This window comes from Mustela nivalis (assembly GCF_964662115.1).
Source record: "Mustela nivalis genome assembly, chromosome: 13".
Lineage (NCBI taxonomy): Eukaryota > Metazoa > Chordata > Mammalia > Carnivora > Mustelidae > Mustela > Mustela nivalis.
Window position 1 is genome coordinate 13,962,664 of NC_139032.1, and position 19,212 is coordinate 13,981,875.

At 40.1% G+C, this 19,212-nt stretch overlaps 1 protein-coding gene across 1 annotated transcript in view; it reads right to left on the reverse strand.

Moving 5' to 3' along the window:
• The window catches only part of ALDH1A1 (aldehyde dehydrogenase 1 family member A1), a 52,654-nt gene that overhangs the window by 24,753 nt on the left and 8,689 nt on the right, over window positions 1-19,212 (reverse strand). The window contains exons 2-6 of the mRNA XM_082696596.1: window positions 15,325-15,429; window positions 7,227-7,367; window positions 5,020-5,149; window positions 3,349-3,410; window positions 753-881 (exon numbers count right to left, since the gene is read on the reverse strand). Of these exons, the coding sequence (XP_082552722.1) occupies window positions 753-881; window positions 3,349-3,410; window positions 5,020-5,149; window positions 7,227-7,367; window positions 15,325-15,429 (567 nt within the window). The remainder of the gene's footprint in view (window positions 1-752; window positions 882-3,348; window positions 3,411-5,019; window positions 5,150-7,226; window positions 7,368-15,324; window positions 15,430-19,212) is intronic.

Sequence of the window (19,212 nt, forward strand, 5' to 3'; positions counted from 1 at the left end):
TTTGCCCTTTTCCTCTTTCTTTTAAATTTGAAGTGAAGAACAGTTTTAAGATTTAAGTTCAGATTTTTAAAAATTTTCTAGTAACTAAAGCCTCGTTTTTAAGTTCTGGAAAGATCTGAAGGACAAAGAGCAATAAATTGCAAGAAGAAAGGAGAAATCCAATCTGGATAGTTGATGAAACTACACTTCATGTGTTTTGTTTTGTTTTGTTTTGGCCGGTGTTTGAGCAAGAAGGTAAATAAATGCAGAGAAAGCCACAACAGAAAATGGAACATAAATATGTCCTCTCGTGGATAGATATGTTTAAAAATTATGTGGCCCAATATTAAAAGTAAGCATAGTGGCGCAGAGGCCTCCAACCTTTGGAGGGACTGGTTTAAAAAAAAAAAAATCTGCGGAACCTCCAATCCATTAGTGTCAGTTAGAAACCAATGTTCATCTCAATATTTGAAAGAAAGATACATCAATTTCAACGTGACTTTGCATCCATGAGTTAAGCTAAGGAAACAAAAATAAAAGTGGTTGTAAGGTGACTGTCTGACAGGAAGCCTTTGACTCTGGCTTCTTGTCCCCATTTGGGCGGAAGTTCATGGCAGCTGACTGCCAGCAATGTCAGCGGGACGCCATGTTCGATGTGTTCTCATCTGGATTGGAGCCATTGGCAGGTGGTTTACAGCAGCACCAAGTGAGGCCTTCATGGGGTAAAGGAGGGCTCCTGAGTTCTCATGCGTATTTTGATTTGGGAAACTCACCTCTTGGATTAAAGATGCCACATGAAGAGCAGTGAGAGGAGTTTGTTCTGCAGGTTTTACAACCACCGTATTTCCACAGCTAAGGGCAGGCCCTATCTTCCAAATGAGCATGACCAGCGGGAAATTCCACTAGAAAGCAACAGGAACAATTGATTCCTTGTATTGCTGAAAGCCACATTTGCCAATCTAACTTCTACATTATTTACTACCTATAGATGTGAAATAATACTTATTGTAGTTTTGTGTAATCAACTGGTGTTTTCAAATTAGGTTCATTGCTAAAAGCAACTCATAAACACTGGAAAGCTCCAAATAAACTAGATATAAGACAGGAGTGGAAGGGAACTATAAAATTTTATTAAGTGCTGTTATTTTGAGTTCTTCATCTACTGGAGGAAAAAAAAATACAGCATGATTTAAAAATCAGGCCTGTTAAACATGTCTGCACATCTTTGAAAATTATAATTATTCCTCCCTCCTTATAGATCATTTGTTGTAACCATGTACCCAATAATAATAGTTAGCAGTGACCTGAAGCTAATATAACAGTGTGCATCAACTATATTTCAATAATAAAAATTGGGTGTGTGTGTGCTTGTGTGTGTACGTAGTAGGGGTAGTAGCAATGTTTATTTCCAGGACAAATATCTTGCTAAAGACAAAAAGTATAGGGTCTGGTGGCTAAGAACTTTGTTCAAATCTCAGCTCAATCATTGACTAGCTCAGTGAGCTCAGACAAGTTACATGCTCTCCATGCATGATTTCATCATCTGTAAATGCTAATAAAAATCCTCTCTACTTCAAAAGGTCATCTTGAGGAATCTAATTTTTTTAAACATCTTAATTTAATGTTTTTCATGTTCCAAGATTCACTGTTTATGCACCACACCCAGTGCTCCATGCAATACGTGCCCTTCTTAATACCCACCACCAGGCTCACCCCTCCCCCCACCTCCCTCCCCTCCAAAACCCTCAGTTTGTTTCTCAGAATCCACTGTCTCTCATGCTTCATCTCCCCCTCCGAATTCCCCCAATTCACTCTTCCTTTCCTTCTCCTAATGTCCTCCATATTATTCCTTATGCTCCACAAGTAAGTGAAACCATATTGATAACTGACTCTCTCTGCTTGACTTATTTCACTCAGCATAATCACCTGCAGTCCCGTCTATGTTGATACAAAAGTGGGGTATTTATCCTTTCTGATGGAGCCATAATATCCCATAGTATATATGGATCACATCTTCTTTATCCATTCATCTGTTAAAGGGCATCTTGGCTCTTTCCAGAGTTTGGTGACTGTGGACATTGCTGCTATGAGCATTGGGGTACATATGGCCCTTCTTTTTACTACATCGGTATCTTTGGGGGTACATACCCAGTAGTGCTAATCATGTCAAAAAATGGGCAGAAGACATGAACAGACACTTCTCCAAGGAAGACATATAAATGGCCAACAGACATGAAAAAATGTTCATCATCACTAGCCATCAGGGAAATTTAAATCAAAACCGCATTGAGACACCACCTTACACCAGTTAGAATGGTCAAAATTAACAAGATAGTAAACAACGTGTTTTGGAGAGGATATGGAGAAAGGGGAACCCTCTTACACTGTTGGTGGGAATGCAAGTTGGTGCAGCCACTTTGGAAAACAGTGTGGCGATTCTTCAAGAAATTAAACATAGAGCTACCTTATGATCCTGAGGATCTGTCAAGAAAGTGGGCCAAAGACTTAACAAAGTGATGGGTTCATAATAGGCATGCAAAAAATATGAGCTATGACTAGTATTCAGGCTGGTGTAATTTTTATTAATTTTATTGAGTATTGAACTAATGAGAAATTTTATTCAAAATGTGATTGTGGATGCATTTCAGTCACATTGGAGGAGAAGATAAGTCATTGACAGGTCTCCATCTAAAAGCTTCAGAATACTTGACCATCTTTTTATTTGGCTTCTTGGAGTATGTCGGTGAAATCATTTAGATAGTCTCCTTTATGTTGAGTTTAAAAGAAAGCCTTCATGATTCTGCTTAAAAATACAACTAAAGGTAGAATAAATCCCATACAGTGTTCCAACAGTTTCCTCCACTTTAATTTAAAAAATGCATTTTGGACTCAAACACTGGTTGCTACTCTTCTCCTGGATGAGAAGTCTCAATGAGGAAATAAAAAGTGCTGGAGACTAGTAGGTCATACTACTTCACTAAAATGGCGTCCTGCACAGAGAAGGCAGCAATGGCTGCTTTGCCACATGCATGTGAAACATGGGTATTAAAAAGAGTACATAGCACAGCTTTTTAAAAATGAACCACAGAATAAAAGGTTAAGATAGGTCAATGCTGTAATATCAAAACAACTCAAGTGATATTCCACACTATAGATATATTTCTGGACTACCTCATTCCCCTCCAGAGATCAGTCACAGAGAGACCTAAGCTCATCAGTTACTATGTTTGCTCCACATTTAGCAAATATCTAAGAATCCATATGTGCTGGAGAAAACTTCTTTACCAAATGAAATAGAAATAGAATTCTTTTCTTTTCTTTTCTCTTTTTAATTTTTAAGCCTGAAAATGATAGAGGAGACCAACTTACAGGAATGATTTGGCCACATACACCAATAGGCTCGTGTCTTGTGTAAGTGAAAAAGTTTCCATCTGGAAAATAAAACACACAATCATTTGTGGACAAATACGTTTGACATTCATGGAACGGTCTTTGGGGTTGATGTGAGAGGAAGGTGTAGACAATAACTGAAAACAAAAGCAACAAATAAAGAAATAAAAATAACCCCCATGTCTCCAACCACTTACAAAAGGAAAAATCCACGTCCTGCAATAGTAATTTTCAATGAGAGGAACCATAAAACTGATGTAAGCCAAGGCAAAGATGCAAAACCGGAATGTATCTGAAAGATATTTAATTCTCTCATCTTGTAGAAGGACTATTTTCTAATTTATCCTCATTCTCGAACTTTATTTTCTTAAAAAAAAGGTACAAGGTGGGTGGCTAAGACAACTGTTAGAGTTCTTTTTCTGACAGTTTGATCGGTAACGGCAGAAATCTTTTGGAGTAAAAATTACAAAATTAGAAGAGAGTAGAATTAAAAAATATCTCCCTACAAGCCTACTGGCTTATTCTAAAAGGTGCTTTTTTTTTTTTTTTTTTTTACGTACCAAACAATAAAAACAAATCTCTTCATTTAAAAAAAAAAAAAAAAAAGGAGGAGGAGGAAGGAAGAAAATGCCAGAAGTAAAATTCATTGTTTTGCAATCTGGATTTGAACTGATTCATATGCCTCAAAGTCTGATGAGGTTACATTGTGCTTTTTGTTTTGTTTTGTTCTGTTCTAGTTCCCACAAAAGCTTCTTGGCTATCATAACAAGAAAGCTCCTTATCAAATCTATCTGTACTTAAAATAGTCCCTCCCATTTTGTCAGAGGGTAAAGAAAGAGTTTCTGGAGTAGCCTCATTTCTTTTTGCTACCATGTTCTCACTCTCCCTTTTTAGTTCCTGGCTGTTACTTTTAACCTGCTTGAATTAGATTGAAAATGGCCATCAGGGTCAGTCCTGGAGAGTGTTGCAGTTCTAGAGCCAGTAAATGTAAATGAATTAAATTCTACCCCTAATGTTTTCCCAGTTAATGCTTTTTTATATTCCTCTCCCATGAGCATTCTCTGCTAAAATACTAAAGCACATACATACGCATTTCATCACGCAAATTCTTCAACTGAGCTGTAAGCACCACCTCATCTCACTTTGAAGCCACTCAAAATAAATCAGTATGAACTGGTTTGTGGAATTAATGTACCGTAACTCTACTGAGTGAGACCAGGCGCAGATGACATAACTGCCTCACACTGGAACACGCAACGACACTTAAATAATTACATTATAGGAAGGGCGTACATTTCACTATCAGAATACAAAGTAAATCATCTGAGGCCAACTTTGAAAAGCCTGGGCAGTTAGAGAGACAACTGCCCTAATTCAGTGACTGTGCGCATAAGAATGTTCTTACTTGAATATTTTCTAAAATATCTGTAGTGTGATCTTCTGCACGATTATGCTGAAACAATTTGAAAGACCATTTGACAAATCTTCGCAGAACTTCTAGGCTCAGAGCTGCCTTGTCTCAAAGTCAAGGAGAAAATCCGTCTGACTTTTCGGCTGACATCTTTTAAAGGGAGAGTTTGGAGTAATTCAGCTCTACAGCGATCGCCTCTCGCCTACCCTCTCCCCTGATGGTTTCTCAAAGCTACTCACCGATGGGTATCGTGCGGCCTTGGATCTTGTCAGCCCATCCTGCACAGTAGCGCAAGGTTGTGATGCAACCCCCCAAATCCATCAGATAGGAACTGGAGAAGAGTTTTCCACCATTCATTGATTCCATGGTCTGAAAAGGAAATCAAACCTCAAACGTAAACTCCCACAACCATTTTCGATTAAAAAATCGAGAGGTAATATTTTGAAGAAGCAGGTACTAGAGAATTTGGGAAATAGAAAAAAAAAATCCTATAAGCTATCTTGTATAACGTTTCCTTTCTACAAAGGAGGTAAAAACAGAACAAAACAAAAAGAGTAAAAATGACTTGCATAGACTTGCTTAAGGCCACATAACAAGATCCAGATAAAAAGGGCGGTAAGATTGCGGTTTCTATACCCTAGCATTCCTTCCTCATTCTGAATGTCCTCCGGCTGCACAGCTTGCTAGGAATCAGTCCCAATTTGGAAGACACACAGTTGGTGAGAGTGAGTGGCACCTCTGTTCCTAAGTCAGATCAGAGGCCCAGCAAAATTTCACTTATTGTGTAAACACAACTGTGGGACAATTTGGTGACTATGAACGGCGCCTCAGTGATCATTTTTGGTATTTGCATTGCATCCAGATATGACCTCTGTACACAAACTTCAGTGATTCCTGGGTCTTCCATCCATGAGTTTTCTTCAGCAGAACTTTGAATGGTGAAACTTCCAGTGTTGCCCCTATTGTCATCATTATTGTTTGAGTGGTCAGGCTGGAAAGTGCAACATTTTCTGGTATGGTTTGCTAACCATCCACTGGTTGACCTGGTTTCTTTTCTTCCTTTCCTTCAGCAGGAACTTTAAGACCTCTCTGGGGATCTCATGTCCTGCCAGGGCAGGAATATACAGGTGAAAACTGTTGAAACTGTTCCTCGTTTGTTATAGTCTTCTGTCTCTGTGTGACCCTGACTGCCATCCCCAAACTTCATCGGACATTTCTGTGTGCCTGATCTTTCTTCCCCCTTAGGATCTTATGCTGACAGAGAGAGCGAGCATTCTATAACCCACAGAACAGTCACCCAGGTGCCCCAGTTGTGCATAACTTCTAACTCTGTATTTTTTGCATGATTTGAATCATGCTGAACCTTTGAATAATAAATAGTTCCTTGATTAACTATAATCGCTCAAGTTGATTTAAAAGTATGTACATGGGGGGCACCTGGGTGGCTCAGTGGGTTAAAGCCTCTGCCTTCAGCTCAGGTCATGATTCCAGAGTCCTGGGATCGAGCCCCCCATAGAGCTCTCTGCTCTGTGGGGAGCCTGCTTCCCCCTCTCTCTCTGCCTGCCTCTCTGCTACTTGTGATCTCTGCCAAATAAATTAAAAAAAAAAAATTATGTACATGGGCTTCTTTATTACTGCCATTATAAGATTCTAAAGGTAATGAGAATTTGCTGTGAAGCTTAATCTTGGTATTGGTTCATTTGCAATTGGCTTTACTCAATGTCTAATTGAAAAGAAAACAAGGAAACACCCCACCCATTTTACTTGCTGACTCATCTAACTGCCAAAATGTTTTTTTTTTTAAAGCAGTATACATAAAAAATACAGTTTGTACAAATACACAAAGGATTGACTTTTTTTCTTTATTTGTCAACTTTTTCACCTGTAAGAAGACCATCATTTAACCCAGACCACTGTGAATACATACATTTCAGGAAGGGAAAAGCAGCCATTTAGTAAGTTTCTTGGTGGGCTAGATTAAAGAGAAATACATCTATTTTAGAGAAATATCCTGGGCACCTTTGGCAAAATCTATGAAATTTTTCCACAAAAAGAGTTCAGTGGTCAGGTAAGTTGGAGAAACCCAACATTCCAGGACATTCACTGCATGTGACTTTGTTAAAGGCCCTGAGCAATTCTAGAATAGAGGGGGAAAAAAATTTTGTTTAAGAGGTTATAAGTTGTGGTTTGCTAAGGTTTAGCCTGTAGAATCTAATCTAGGTGTAGAAATGAACATTATCCAGAACAAGCACGCAGCTTCCCCTTTGAGAATAAGCTCAACGGTGTGTACAGTTCCTGTACAGTTTCTATACAGGAGCTGGTAGGAGTCTTTCCGTTTTGTTTGTAGGGAGCACAGAATCATCACTAAAACCAAAGCCATTTGCTATTCCAAACAATGGATGCTTTCTAGAGATCTCTCTACCTGCCCAATTTGGTTAATACTCACTGCCAGGAGAAGCCGATCTCTTTCAATTAAGTCAGCCAACTTGTAGATGAGCCGCCCCCTCTCCGAAGCATTCATAGTACGCCATGGAGAGCCGATCTGAAAAGCCTTTCTTGCCGCCTTCACTGCTTTGTCAATATCCTCCTGCAAGTCAAAGGGAATTCATTTCAGTAGCCTAAACATGTTAGCAAATGCAGCGGCAGTAACCCTATAAAACAGACTGACAGTCCCCATAAGCAGATGCTGTGTGTTCATTAGCCCGAAGTCCAGCACACTGTACGAACTCAACTGTCAGCTATGGGAGTTGCAGCCCTGCTGCCTAATCTTTAGAATGATGAATTCCACACACACACAGCTCAGTCTTGATTTCCCTGAATAGCAATATTGTAATATTATAATATTGCTACCTTTGGAGTGCTGCTCACCGTACATCGATCAAGTCATGTTCAAATTACTTTGCACACATAAATTCACGGAATTCTTTATAATCTTGTGACACGAATATGTTTCCTGTTTTACAGAAGAAGAAACTGAAGCAAAGAAAGAGAGGAAATTGGCCCAAGGCCAATAGCTGAAAGTGGCAGAATGCTTTTGCACGGAGCAGCTCTGATCGTAGAGCCTTGGCTCTTCACCGTGATCTATAGCTTTGGTGATGGACCGAGAGTTCCAGGGAAAGCTCAAGATCTACTAAAATGGTGACTGTCTTCTTGGATAGCTGAGGACTCCATAGCCTGTGCCTGCTTTTTGAGAACCTGCTGCAGGATGAATGAAAACTGGGTCTTGCTGTTGAAAGGTAAAGAGTATAAGTGCACGTTCATTTCTCCTGTGCAGAGAGAAAAGGCACTGAGAAGTGGAACTGGTATACAGAGGATCCGTCTGCATATTACGACCTCTCTTTTCCCAACTGCGTACAAAGAGATCTTTTCAGTTCCTAACTAGTTACAGAAGTCAGTTTCTTATTCTTAAGGTGCTACTTAAAATTACATTAATTCAAATAATCAAGGCGGATCAAAAAATCCAGTAATTCCGCATTTAGTCTAGCCTCTTCACTCCTTCACTCCTGCTGCTTTTACTCACACTCTTTTCCCGGAGCCAGGTTGACTCCTCCTGTTCCTTCCTAGTCAACCTTAGTTGCGTACTTTCCCTTGGCCTCACCATTCCACAGATCCCTGCTGAGATCTCTTGGAGCTCCTACAGCATATACCTACCACAAAACTCACCACCTCTTCCATTACTACTTTATATGTTTTTTCTGCCTCAAATCAGTTGTAAGCATTTTTTTTTTTTTTGAGAGCGAGAGAGCATGAGCAAGAGTGAGGGGTGGGCAGGGCTGGCATGGGGGAAAGGGAGAAAGAAAATCTTAAGCAGAGCCCATGCCCAGCACAGAGCCCCATGAGAGGCTTGATCTCACAACCCTGAGATTGTCAGTGAACTGAGGTGTGACCTCAAGAGTCAGACGCTTCATCGACTGAGCCACGCAGGCTCCCCAGTTGCAGACAACTTAAAGGCATAGATTGTTCCAATGTTCTTTAGTGTGTAGGACTGGCCACGACACAGAGCTACATAAATTCCACAAATCATGGCTACATCTTAGGCCAGTGGGTTGGAAATTTTTGCAGAAGAAATCATTTCTTTTGAGAATAGGGGAGAAAATTGCATAAAATTTTTTAAAAGTTGCTCACAATTTAGCTGAACCCCATTCAAGAATGACCCCTGCCCCAGTGGGAATCAGGAACCTCAAGTTAATCTTCCCCACCTTGGAGTATATTTCATTAAAAAGTCCAAAACTTAGAAGTCTGCAAATTCAAAGAAATAAACTATTTTTACAGTATTTATTACCACACTAAGATGAGTCCAGCACGATATTTTAGAAGTGTAATCTACTTTGACTAAGTGATAACATTCACAGAGCCCAAGCAAACATTCTTTCACTATAATACATCATATATTTGTTTATCTCACCGCCTAACTTCTGAGAGAATGATGAGTATATATACAATAAAATAATGCATTGGTACTCACCCTTCCTGAGAAATGTGTATATAGTCATATTGGGGGTATTCGGTTAATCACACTGATTATTTATATTTGGATATTGTTTTATGCTTTAAGTTCTAACTTTTCCCAAGGTATACACAGACAGTGCTATTTGGGAAAGAAATCCCACAAGATTCGGAAATTGCCAGTATGATCTATGGATACCACAGCTTATAAAATATATGCTGCTGTGTGTTTAAACAGGTCGGTGTGAAACAGCTTTCATCTGGATCCTTCTGCTCAGTGTTCTGCCATCAGCCTTAGCCAGATACAGTTTATCAGAGCCATCCCGGCCTCTCAAAGGGAAGGGAGAAAAATGGCTTCAAGACATCTAACTCTGCCATGCGGAAAACACATTGAGATAAGGACTTTCTTACAGTTGTGTCCTGTGCACCATAATCCTCCTTTGCTCATAATCTATTTTATCTTGCAGGCACAGAAGTAGAGTAAGGATCGTTAACACATAGATTTGGAACAAAACAACCCAGGTTTAAATTCTGGTTCCCCATCTATTAACTCTGAGTTTGGAGACATCCACCCCACCCACCCATCCATCCATCCATCCATCCATCTGTCCGTCCGTCCATCCATCCATCCATCCATCCATCCATCCATCCATCTGTCCATCCATCCATCCATCCGTCTGTCCATCCATTCATCCATCCCCCAATCCAGCCATCTATTCCTCCATCCAAAAATTTGCTGAACACTCTACTGTAAATCTTGGGATCCGGCTACTAATAATCAAATTGGGAAGACAGGAGATTGTCCTTTTGAAAATTAAATAAGGTAACACTGGAACCACATTTTCTCTGTGACAGACATGACTCAGTGTTCATTAAGGGGTCACAAGGGCTATCATAGTTGCAGCAAAACAGGCAAAACCACCCTAAAATAACTCTCAGTAGTTCTAGTATATTTTAGTCTTTCCTTTCAGTTTTCTCTACCGTGTATCATTTTAGGCTGCTATTATCTAATCGTAGCTTGCCTTCTCAAGCCATTCTCTTCTGTGTCCCCCAGCTGTCTTGCCGATGGCCACCAGGCTAATCTTCCTCATGCAATTTTATGTCACCACTTTCTCTATCAAATATTTGCAACTCCCCTTTGTCTATGGTCCTCAGGTCAGACTCTTTCTGATCTTCAAGACCCAACATTTTGGGGCCCTACCTCACCTTTCCAAACTTGAGTTCACATTTTTTTTTCTACTCTGTCTGGCCCGACTGCTTTTCCACCTTTGCTCCTGAAATTCTCCTTGCCAAGAATGTTCCACCAGTACAGCTCTCTATTTTAAAAATGTGACATACTCTTTAAGACCAAATATCATAACCTACTTAAACCCTTGCTAGTCTAATCTAGCCTGATGGTAGCTCCCAGGAAGAACTTACTAAGCTCCAGGCACTCAATGAAGCTTTCCGTAACTCTGCAGTTACTACGACAGTTCAACATCATGGACTTTGTTTTACGGGACGTGAAATCCAGCATGAAATCTATCAACCAAAATTTGATCCCACATCTGGCTCCCAAATCTGGTTTTATAGCTCTGCAAGACATCCTGATGGTGATCTTTGTGATGAATATTTATTGGTCTCTGTATTAAAAGCTATAATATTCCTTATTATTCTGGGCCTACAATAGGCAGTTAATAAATATTTAACAATTTAATTACCAACCTTTTAAACTCATCATGTTACATTGATTTTATAGAAGAGTGCTCCTGATATAAATAATTTGCTTATATTGACATGCATATCATAAATCATATTTTAACTGATTCTATTACATAAGAAAGCTTTTACACTAACCATAGTAAGCATAAGGGGTTTTTTTTTTATTGTTATTATTTAAATTCTATGAGTAGTATTTCTTGGAATTTTACTTCAGGACTAACATCTCCAAGGACATGGTTTTTCAATTCACCCGAAAACAATTTGGCATATTAACTCAAATTTGCCACCCCAATAACACTTTTGCCTTAGAGGGCTTTAAATGTTCCTTTTTTTTTTTTTTTTTCAAGTTTGGATGATGAAATATCAAAAGACCTCTTAAACACAGTTGAAGAAGGACAAACTTCTCTATTGCTCCCAGGCTGCCCGTTTCCATATTAGATCCATTCCAATTTGGAGAAAATAGTCATCAGACCAGTTTTACTTTTACACCTGTCATAAGCACTTACTTTAATGGCCATTTATTTTTATCCCCACCAATTATTTGTTAGGTCATGCTCAGTATTAAAAGCAGTTTTCAGGATTAGTCAATATAGCCTAAAAGAGGCACTGGAGTGAAAAGAAAACAGTTCCCACCCACATCTGTGCTTCGCTTTGTAACCCCCATTCATTCTCGCTCCTCCTCCTTTCTTTATAACACCATTGAAAGGCAGTATATAGCCCATTGTTAGGTCCATTCTACTCATAAATTAAACCCCTAAAACCTCTTGGGCTCATTATCTCAAGAGTCAGTTCCAGAATATTAGGTTTACGGTGACTGTGTAATTTACTCGATTTGTACCTTTCACTAAGCAATGTTAGGAGTTCACGTGCATTTGTCGGTTAAAAATTGTGAGAGGAGCAATCATTATTTAAAAGCAAACATCAGTAGATTACTCCAGAAGAGAATGGGATGACAAGAATGTTGAATGTGAAGCAAATAGCTGGTTACCCTGAACAGTTTATACCTTAAACAACTGAACTCAAGCAGCTGGGTTAGCGTTGTGACCCGATTTGAAGCTTTGCTGGGTGTTAGTGAGTGTTCCTGATCGACATTCGCGCAGACAATACTGCTCTGCTCTGAGCGGGAGTAATTACTGATAAGCCCATAGCAAATAGATGACAGGTATTTCTAAAGCTTCAGGTCTGCTCCTCAGCTCCCCCCTCACTGCACTTTAGGAAGAAGGCAAATCCCACCACCAACGATGCAAGAAAAGTCCTTGGAGATCTTGATAAGGTTGCAGCTGGAGCTCTAGGCACAGATTTGTCTTCCTGATGAAAGGAAAGCTGCAAGCCAGTGGCAAAGAGAGATGTCCAGAGCACCAGGGCCAAAGCACCAAGAATACTTGTTCTTTTGGTAATTGCCAACGCAACCATGTCTGCAGTCTTGCTCCTGAGCAGCATTTATACCTCTGGAGAGAAGGAGCGGGCAGCAGTCAGGGGCTCAGACGTAGCTCGCCCTGCCCTCTATTGCTTCCCCTCCCCACCCCAGATTGCCAGAGCCACTCAGCCAACTAGAAGGACATTTGCTGTAACGTGGCGTTGCAGTGTTGGGTAGATCTCCCGAAGTCTCTGGCAAAGTCATTTCTCTGCTGAATAGAAGAGTACATGTTTCTCTTCTTTCTAGGAATGGCCCAAAGCACATAGGCTTCTGGGTCTCCTAAGACAGGTTGCCAGGGATCAGCGGTACTTCTCTGCTCAAGTCTGGCCTTGTAACATTTCACAGGGGTGCACAGAGATTGTTACGGTGCAGGTTCGCACTCCAACTTTCTTACCTATTAAAGTCCATGCCCCTTAGGAAATGCAATCATAATTTAATGGTTTAATAATTTCATGCAGTAGTTCTCAAAGTATATTCCTCCATCTCCACCCCAATCAGCAACAGCAGCATCCCCTAAGAATTTGTCAGAAATGCAAATTTTCAGGCCCCACAGTAGAATTACTGAAACAAACCCTACAGGGTGGGGTGTGGCCCAGAAACCCCTGTTCCAACAAGCCTTCAAGGGAATTTGGTTGCAGGCAAAACTGTGAGAAACACTGCCTTAGTCAATAGTTAATTTAGTACTAGATTCCTAAGATGATGAGAGTGTGTATGTGTGTGTGGGGGTGCTGGTATATGGAAACTCAGAGCTTAATGGAGGAGTTTTACATATACTTATGTAATTTCATTACCTGTAAGAGGTAAGACACTGAAAGTATGATGGTAAAAGGTAATGTGGACCTTTACAAGAAGCATGGTGTCTCAGACAAACCCACCGATACCCATGCAACACAGGGGTTATCATCTAGGTAAATATGATGTTCTGTACTGGCACAGTTCAGAGTAATTCTACCTGGGAAATTTGGGGGGAGCTTTAAAGAAGAATAAAACCCTACAATGACTGGGCTTTGTTATATCCCTGGCACTGATAAAACACTATATCCTTCTTCTTTTTTTTTTTTTTTTAATTTCTTCATTTGAGAGAAAGAAAGAGAAAAAGCAGGGTGGGGGGCACAATGAGAGGAAGGAGGAGGCTCCCCACTGAGCAGGAAGCCTGACACAGGGCTGGATCCCAGGACTCTGGGATCATGACCTAAGCCAAAGGCAGATGCCTAACCAACTGAGCCACCCAGGCGCCCCAACATCTTTTCTTACTTAACTTTCCCCAAGTTTTTCCTATCTCCCTCTTACACAACAAAGAACCAAAGCTCAAAAGGAGGGTCAGTAACATGTGAAACATTTGTGCTCTTTCTACAGCTAATGATCTGAACTGGGACCCGAGGATCGTACCTTGACCCTGGCAGTCACAGAGGCCGCGAACGGTGTGCACTATCACTGTTTGATTCTGGGCACAGGGAAGGTGAAATTCCTATGTTGATGGGGTAGCCTGAGAAGGCCTCTCTGGCCTTTTCCCCAGAGGCTAATGAGGAAACCCATGAAGAATTTATGCACAGATGAACTCTGGTGTGTACAGAGAGTGAAATCTGAAAGTAGTGGCCTGTGTTCTCCATTCTATTCTGCATCTACTTCTCAAGCTGTCGACCCCTCTGATTAAACTCTGAACTCTGGCTCCTTGAGGCTCAGATCTTGTGTCTTCTGATAATATTGCCACCCAAATCCGGGGGCTTCTCTAAACCTAAATGAGCCCCATAGGTCTATGGCTATCTTAGAATAAATCTACAAGGCTCAATGCCTTCAATTAGGGATCTCATCACGTGGGGAGAAGGTAGTGAAAAAATGGGAACTGGGCAGGAACATGGAGCTGAACCTTGGGTCACAAATAATATTATCCTTCGGTCGACATTCGGACTTCATCTTTCAATGGTCTTTTTATGTACCCAAACAACTTGTTTTTTAATACCTTATAGGACAGAGATTTCAAGCTTGATAATATTTGGACAACTAAAGACTGAGAAACACATTCACATTTTAAGGTACGTGCTCAGATGAATAACAGGAAGGCTTTTATCTCCTCACTTCCCAGGCTATTTAGTATTTCACTTTTATAATAATCACAAGGTAAGGCAACCCTGCCGGTCACAGACTCTGGGGTCAGAAGGACAGCATTTGACTATTGACTTCATTATTATTACTGTTTTTTGATTTTTAAAATATCATTATTTATTAGCAATGTTCCCTAAAGTAAATTAGTCAACCTGTCCATTCTGCTATTTCGTTATCATTTGTGAAAACAGTTACAAATAGAAGCTTTCCCACTGGGATGCTTGAGGGTTAAATTAATGTTTAGAATTAAAAAATAATGATGATATAAGTTGGTTTTTGTTGTAGTCGGTATGATGATTAGCTAGAAAACCACAATACCTTCAATTCATGGTTCAATATCTGTGGTTTTAAGATTCAGTTTTTCAAGGTACCAGTTTAATGTTCACTCAATGATATTTTTTGCATTTTATTTTTATTCTTTAAATTTAATTTTATCTTCTCAGTGTTCCAAGATTCATCGTTTACACACCACACATTCAATGATTTTTAAGAATATAATGTGGCAATATATTGTTTCAAATGTTCTATCTTGTTATCTTTCATTTCATCTTGCAACTTAAAAAAAGAAGACTGTTATAGAAGGGATTTCTCTGCTTTATAAATCTATGACTAATCGTATGTAGTCTCTTTATACAATAAACCCAAATACTGAAGAACAAGTAAGGAGAAATAGCAAGAAAAAAAGTCAACCCCCATCTGGAACCATGGGCTCATCATTACCCCTTGGCTACTGGGAACCCTTGATGCGTGAAGAACAACTTCCCAGACGGCCCCAGAAAGGGTATTTTCATAACCTGTTTACTTCAGGTTGTGGTGGGATTCAAAGCCCAGCATGGTGGGAAACAATGAAAGCTAGCATAAAGGCTGGGAAACCCACCTTATCTCCTTCTTCTACTTCACAGAGTTTCTCCTCGGTTGCAGGATTAAAGACAGGAAATTTCTTGCCACTCACTGAATTATGCCACTCATTGTTTATGAAAATCTGCAGAGAGGGAGAGAAAGGAGGTGAACAAACATTTAAATAGGCAACAAATTTGATGAATTCTTTTATAAACTTAGAGTATTATAAAATGCCTACGTGAGGCCAATTTAAAACCTTCACACACCTCTCCCTGACCCTGCAAGGAATTTTTGGCTGTTTGAGACATTTTATACAGCATACACACATGCGTGTGTGAGCTCATACACACGTATTAAAATAAGGTAATACTTTGAAATTACACTGAGATACGAGGTTATTTCAACCCTGGAACATACAAACTGGAGAAAACCATCTAGAAAAAGTACTTTTATCCGAGTTTGAGGCAAGACCAAAGGCTTTGGTGGCTTTAATCTTCATTAATCTTAACTTTTCCCTTTAGATTCTGAGCGTCCTCCTGTTGGGCTGCTGGTGATTTGGTTTCATAAGTGACTGTTTCCTGATCCTTTATTTTACTATTTTAAAGGTAGCGTGGAGGACGGTTTTAAAAGAAATTTGCTTAGAAAAAAAAAAATTGGCTAATGACATGTTTTTACTGGCTGTTTCCAGGCATAAGGGTTTTATTCTTTTAAAGAGTTATCTAATCATTTATTTGTCCTCAGATTAAATCAGGTACTGGATTTCTTAATGATATCTAAGAGACATGCATCAAAGAGACAGAGGGGTCTAGAAACATGGAATTTCGTTCTGTGTATAAACGAACGGAAATACTTAAATGTGTTAGTATATCGTTTAAAAAGTCCCAAATTTCAACTTTGCTGCCCTTAACTGCTCCTTCACTATGCAGCCTACTAGGGCTTTGAGATATCTGTCATTCATTCAACTTTTAGTGCAGTAAAATATACAATGTCTAATTAAGAAGTACTGCTTTTGTAGTAAAGAAAATTTCATTTTTGGTAAAAGCTAGAATTTCTTCCCCCTCCTGTTATTTCATTACTTCTTGTTTACTCTCCTTTTTCTTACTTATTTTTGAACGATAAATATTATCGTAGGTATGCTACTGAACTTTATGTATTACCATTTTCTGTCGGATTTCTTGTTACACTGTGAATTATTTGATGTAATTAAGAATCACAGGTAGTTGATAAGTGAAGGGGACAGCTGCCCTGCATTTTTTTACATTTATCTTAATTCAGACACCTCCCCTTACTTGGTACTTAAAGTTAAACTATTAATAGGCCACTGAGGGACAAAGTAGTGAAACACGGCCCCTCTCCCCCACCAAGGTTTAAATTTGTTGCTATACTAAACAACAGTCGGCTATTAAAAGTTCCCCAGTGGCGGCTAGCAAGATTATACATTTTTAGTTTAATTTCTTTTATTATACATATTTGAAATAACAAGTTTTAAAATTAACCTGTGAGTTTATACTGACTCAGTTATTCTATTGAATAGTGTCCATAAATATCCGGAGCTAACTATCCAGTCACATTCATGAAATGTGTATTACCCTGTATCCCTAAATGCTTAAGTAGAATTAATTCCATATTCTGTCATTTACAATATTACTTAGACAGACAGCCTGTTCTCCAAAATATTTCCCTGCTCTGCTAAACTTCCATCACCAAACTTGTCACTTTTTTAAAAAGTCATTTTTAAAATGTGTGCCCTCTCTCCTAGGCCGTAAGCTTGGTAAGGTAAGGTCAAGGACAATGTTTGTTTGGCTTCCTGGTTCATCCTCAGTGTCCAGCATCCTCGAGTGGTTTTCAGCTCCGTCATGAATTCTTGAATAAATCACTTAAAACCGATTCAAAGAACCTACGATCCAGTAGCTACCCATGGGTAAGATCTATAATGTTCTGCACACGGACACAGTATATTTGTGATTTGCTGGAAAAAAACAAAAACAAACAAAACAAAACAAAAAACAAACAAAGGGGAGGATAAGCTTTCTTATTTGCCTATTCACACTGATCCAGTAACTCGTGCGTCCAAACAGCAGTAACTCGTGCGTCCAAACAGCATCCGGTCAGTGTTCAGAGGAGCTCAGGAAACTAGAGCGCTAGCTGGGAATCGACAGGGAGAAGACGGGAGTGTGAGTAAATAAGAGGGCGGGGGTGCAGAGCCGCGGAGATGAGACGAGGAGACGAGGTGTCCAAGGACACGTATGTGGGGGTGTGGGAAAGGATAATGGGACACAGATGAAACCGTACAATCCCCACTGTCCTTCAAGAAAAACGTGTTGGCATCTGAGTTCAACTTGAAGAAAGATAAATTCAGATTAAAATACTGACTTGCTCAACGTCTCTTAGGGTGAATCAGCATTCCAGCTCTCGCAAACACATTTTGCAGAATCCTATAATTAGGCTTGAGGCAAGTGTTTTCCCTTGCGCGTCTCTAGCCCTTCCTTTTTCATACTTTTTTCCCAAAGGTTGGCTACGAAATATCTGAATCAACATGTTCCAAACACAGTTCATGGTCGCCTCAGCTTTATGCTGCTCTTGACTCGACTACAGTTCTATAGTTTGCACATTCTCTCCCTCCCTTGCTCTCTCTCACACACACACACACAGAGAGACACACACAGACACACGTTTTCTCTCCTGTTAATGATACACACAGTCCCTAGTCATTGTTTGGTTATCATGCTCTTCTATACTATCATATACACACATACACACAAACCAACAAAAGAAAAATACAAACACAAAAAACTCCCTGTTCTTCCTCTGCCTAGTTGAAATTCCCCACCCCCCCACTCCCCACTATCATAATCTTCCTAAGCCAACCCAATGCACATTTTGGACACTCCTCCTAAGCATACAGGGCCCCATCGCCCTTTTCCAAATTTTATTTTATTTCCTCAGTTCAGCTTCTACTTTGGCCTTATTCGACTGTCTCCGACACCATGTCCTTCTGCTCCACACCTTTATTCATTCTGTTCCTCAGACTGGAGTTTCACTCTTTTCTTCTACTCATTCTTGAAGTCTTGCTTCAAATGTCACCTCCTTGTGAAGATTTCACTAGTCAGTCCAATTGGATTTAACCTTTTATTTCCCCCCTCTTTTCTGACACAGCCTTTTGTATCTTGCTATTAAGTTACTTATTATGTTCTGCCAAATAGTAAATACTTGAGACATCCGGAGGATACTGTGGAGAAGTATGAGAGAGTGAGCCCCTGCCCTCAAGGGGCTCATAATCCAAGGACAGAGTGTATTCACATCATTGGCCCATAAAGAATTGAAGGTTGTATGTAGAGTAAAAACCAAAGCAGTGCTTTTCATCAGGACACTGCAGAGTGGAACCCACAGAAGGGCAGGCAATGGGCCAGAAGAATGCCTCCTTGAAGGATGGTATTGGATTGATGGAGAGAGAAAACGAGCAAAGGAAGGGAATGCTCTTGGGATACACAAAACACAGAGAAGAGATGAGCCCCATGCAGAGAGTTAATGGAAACAAGTCATAGATTAGTTTCAACGATGAAAGGAAGCCAGTTCGTGGTGAATCTCAACCCTCAGAGTGGGATGGCCGGACTCTCATCTGGATGTGGTAAGGGCATGACAGGAACGAATGGATGTTTGGGGGATGTTGACGTGAATGTACCCAAAATGGATGTGAAGTGGGGCGACCAGAATCCCGGGAGATTAGCCGGGAGCCCATCTTCACATTCCATGCGCTCCCTCATGAGGCTTGAGAGTGGACGCAGTGAGAGGGCAGGAGAGGCCGCAGTCTACAAATGTATGCGTTCTCCCCGGAACAGAAGCCTCTCAGCGGAAGAACAGAACATGGCGTAGTGAGATGACCAAGGTGGCTCTTCCTTTAGCTGTGGCAGAGTGTTTTGGTAAG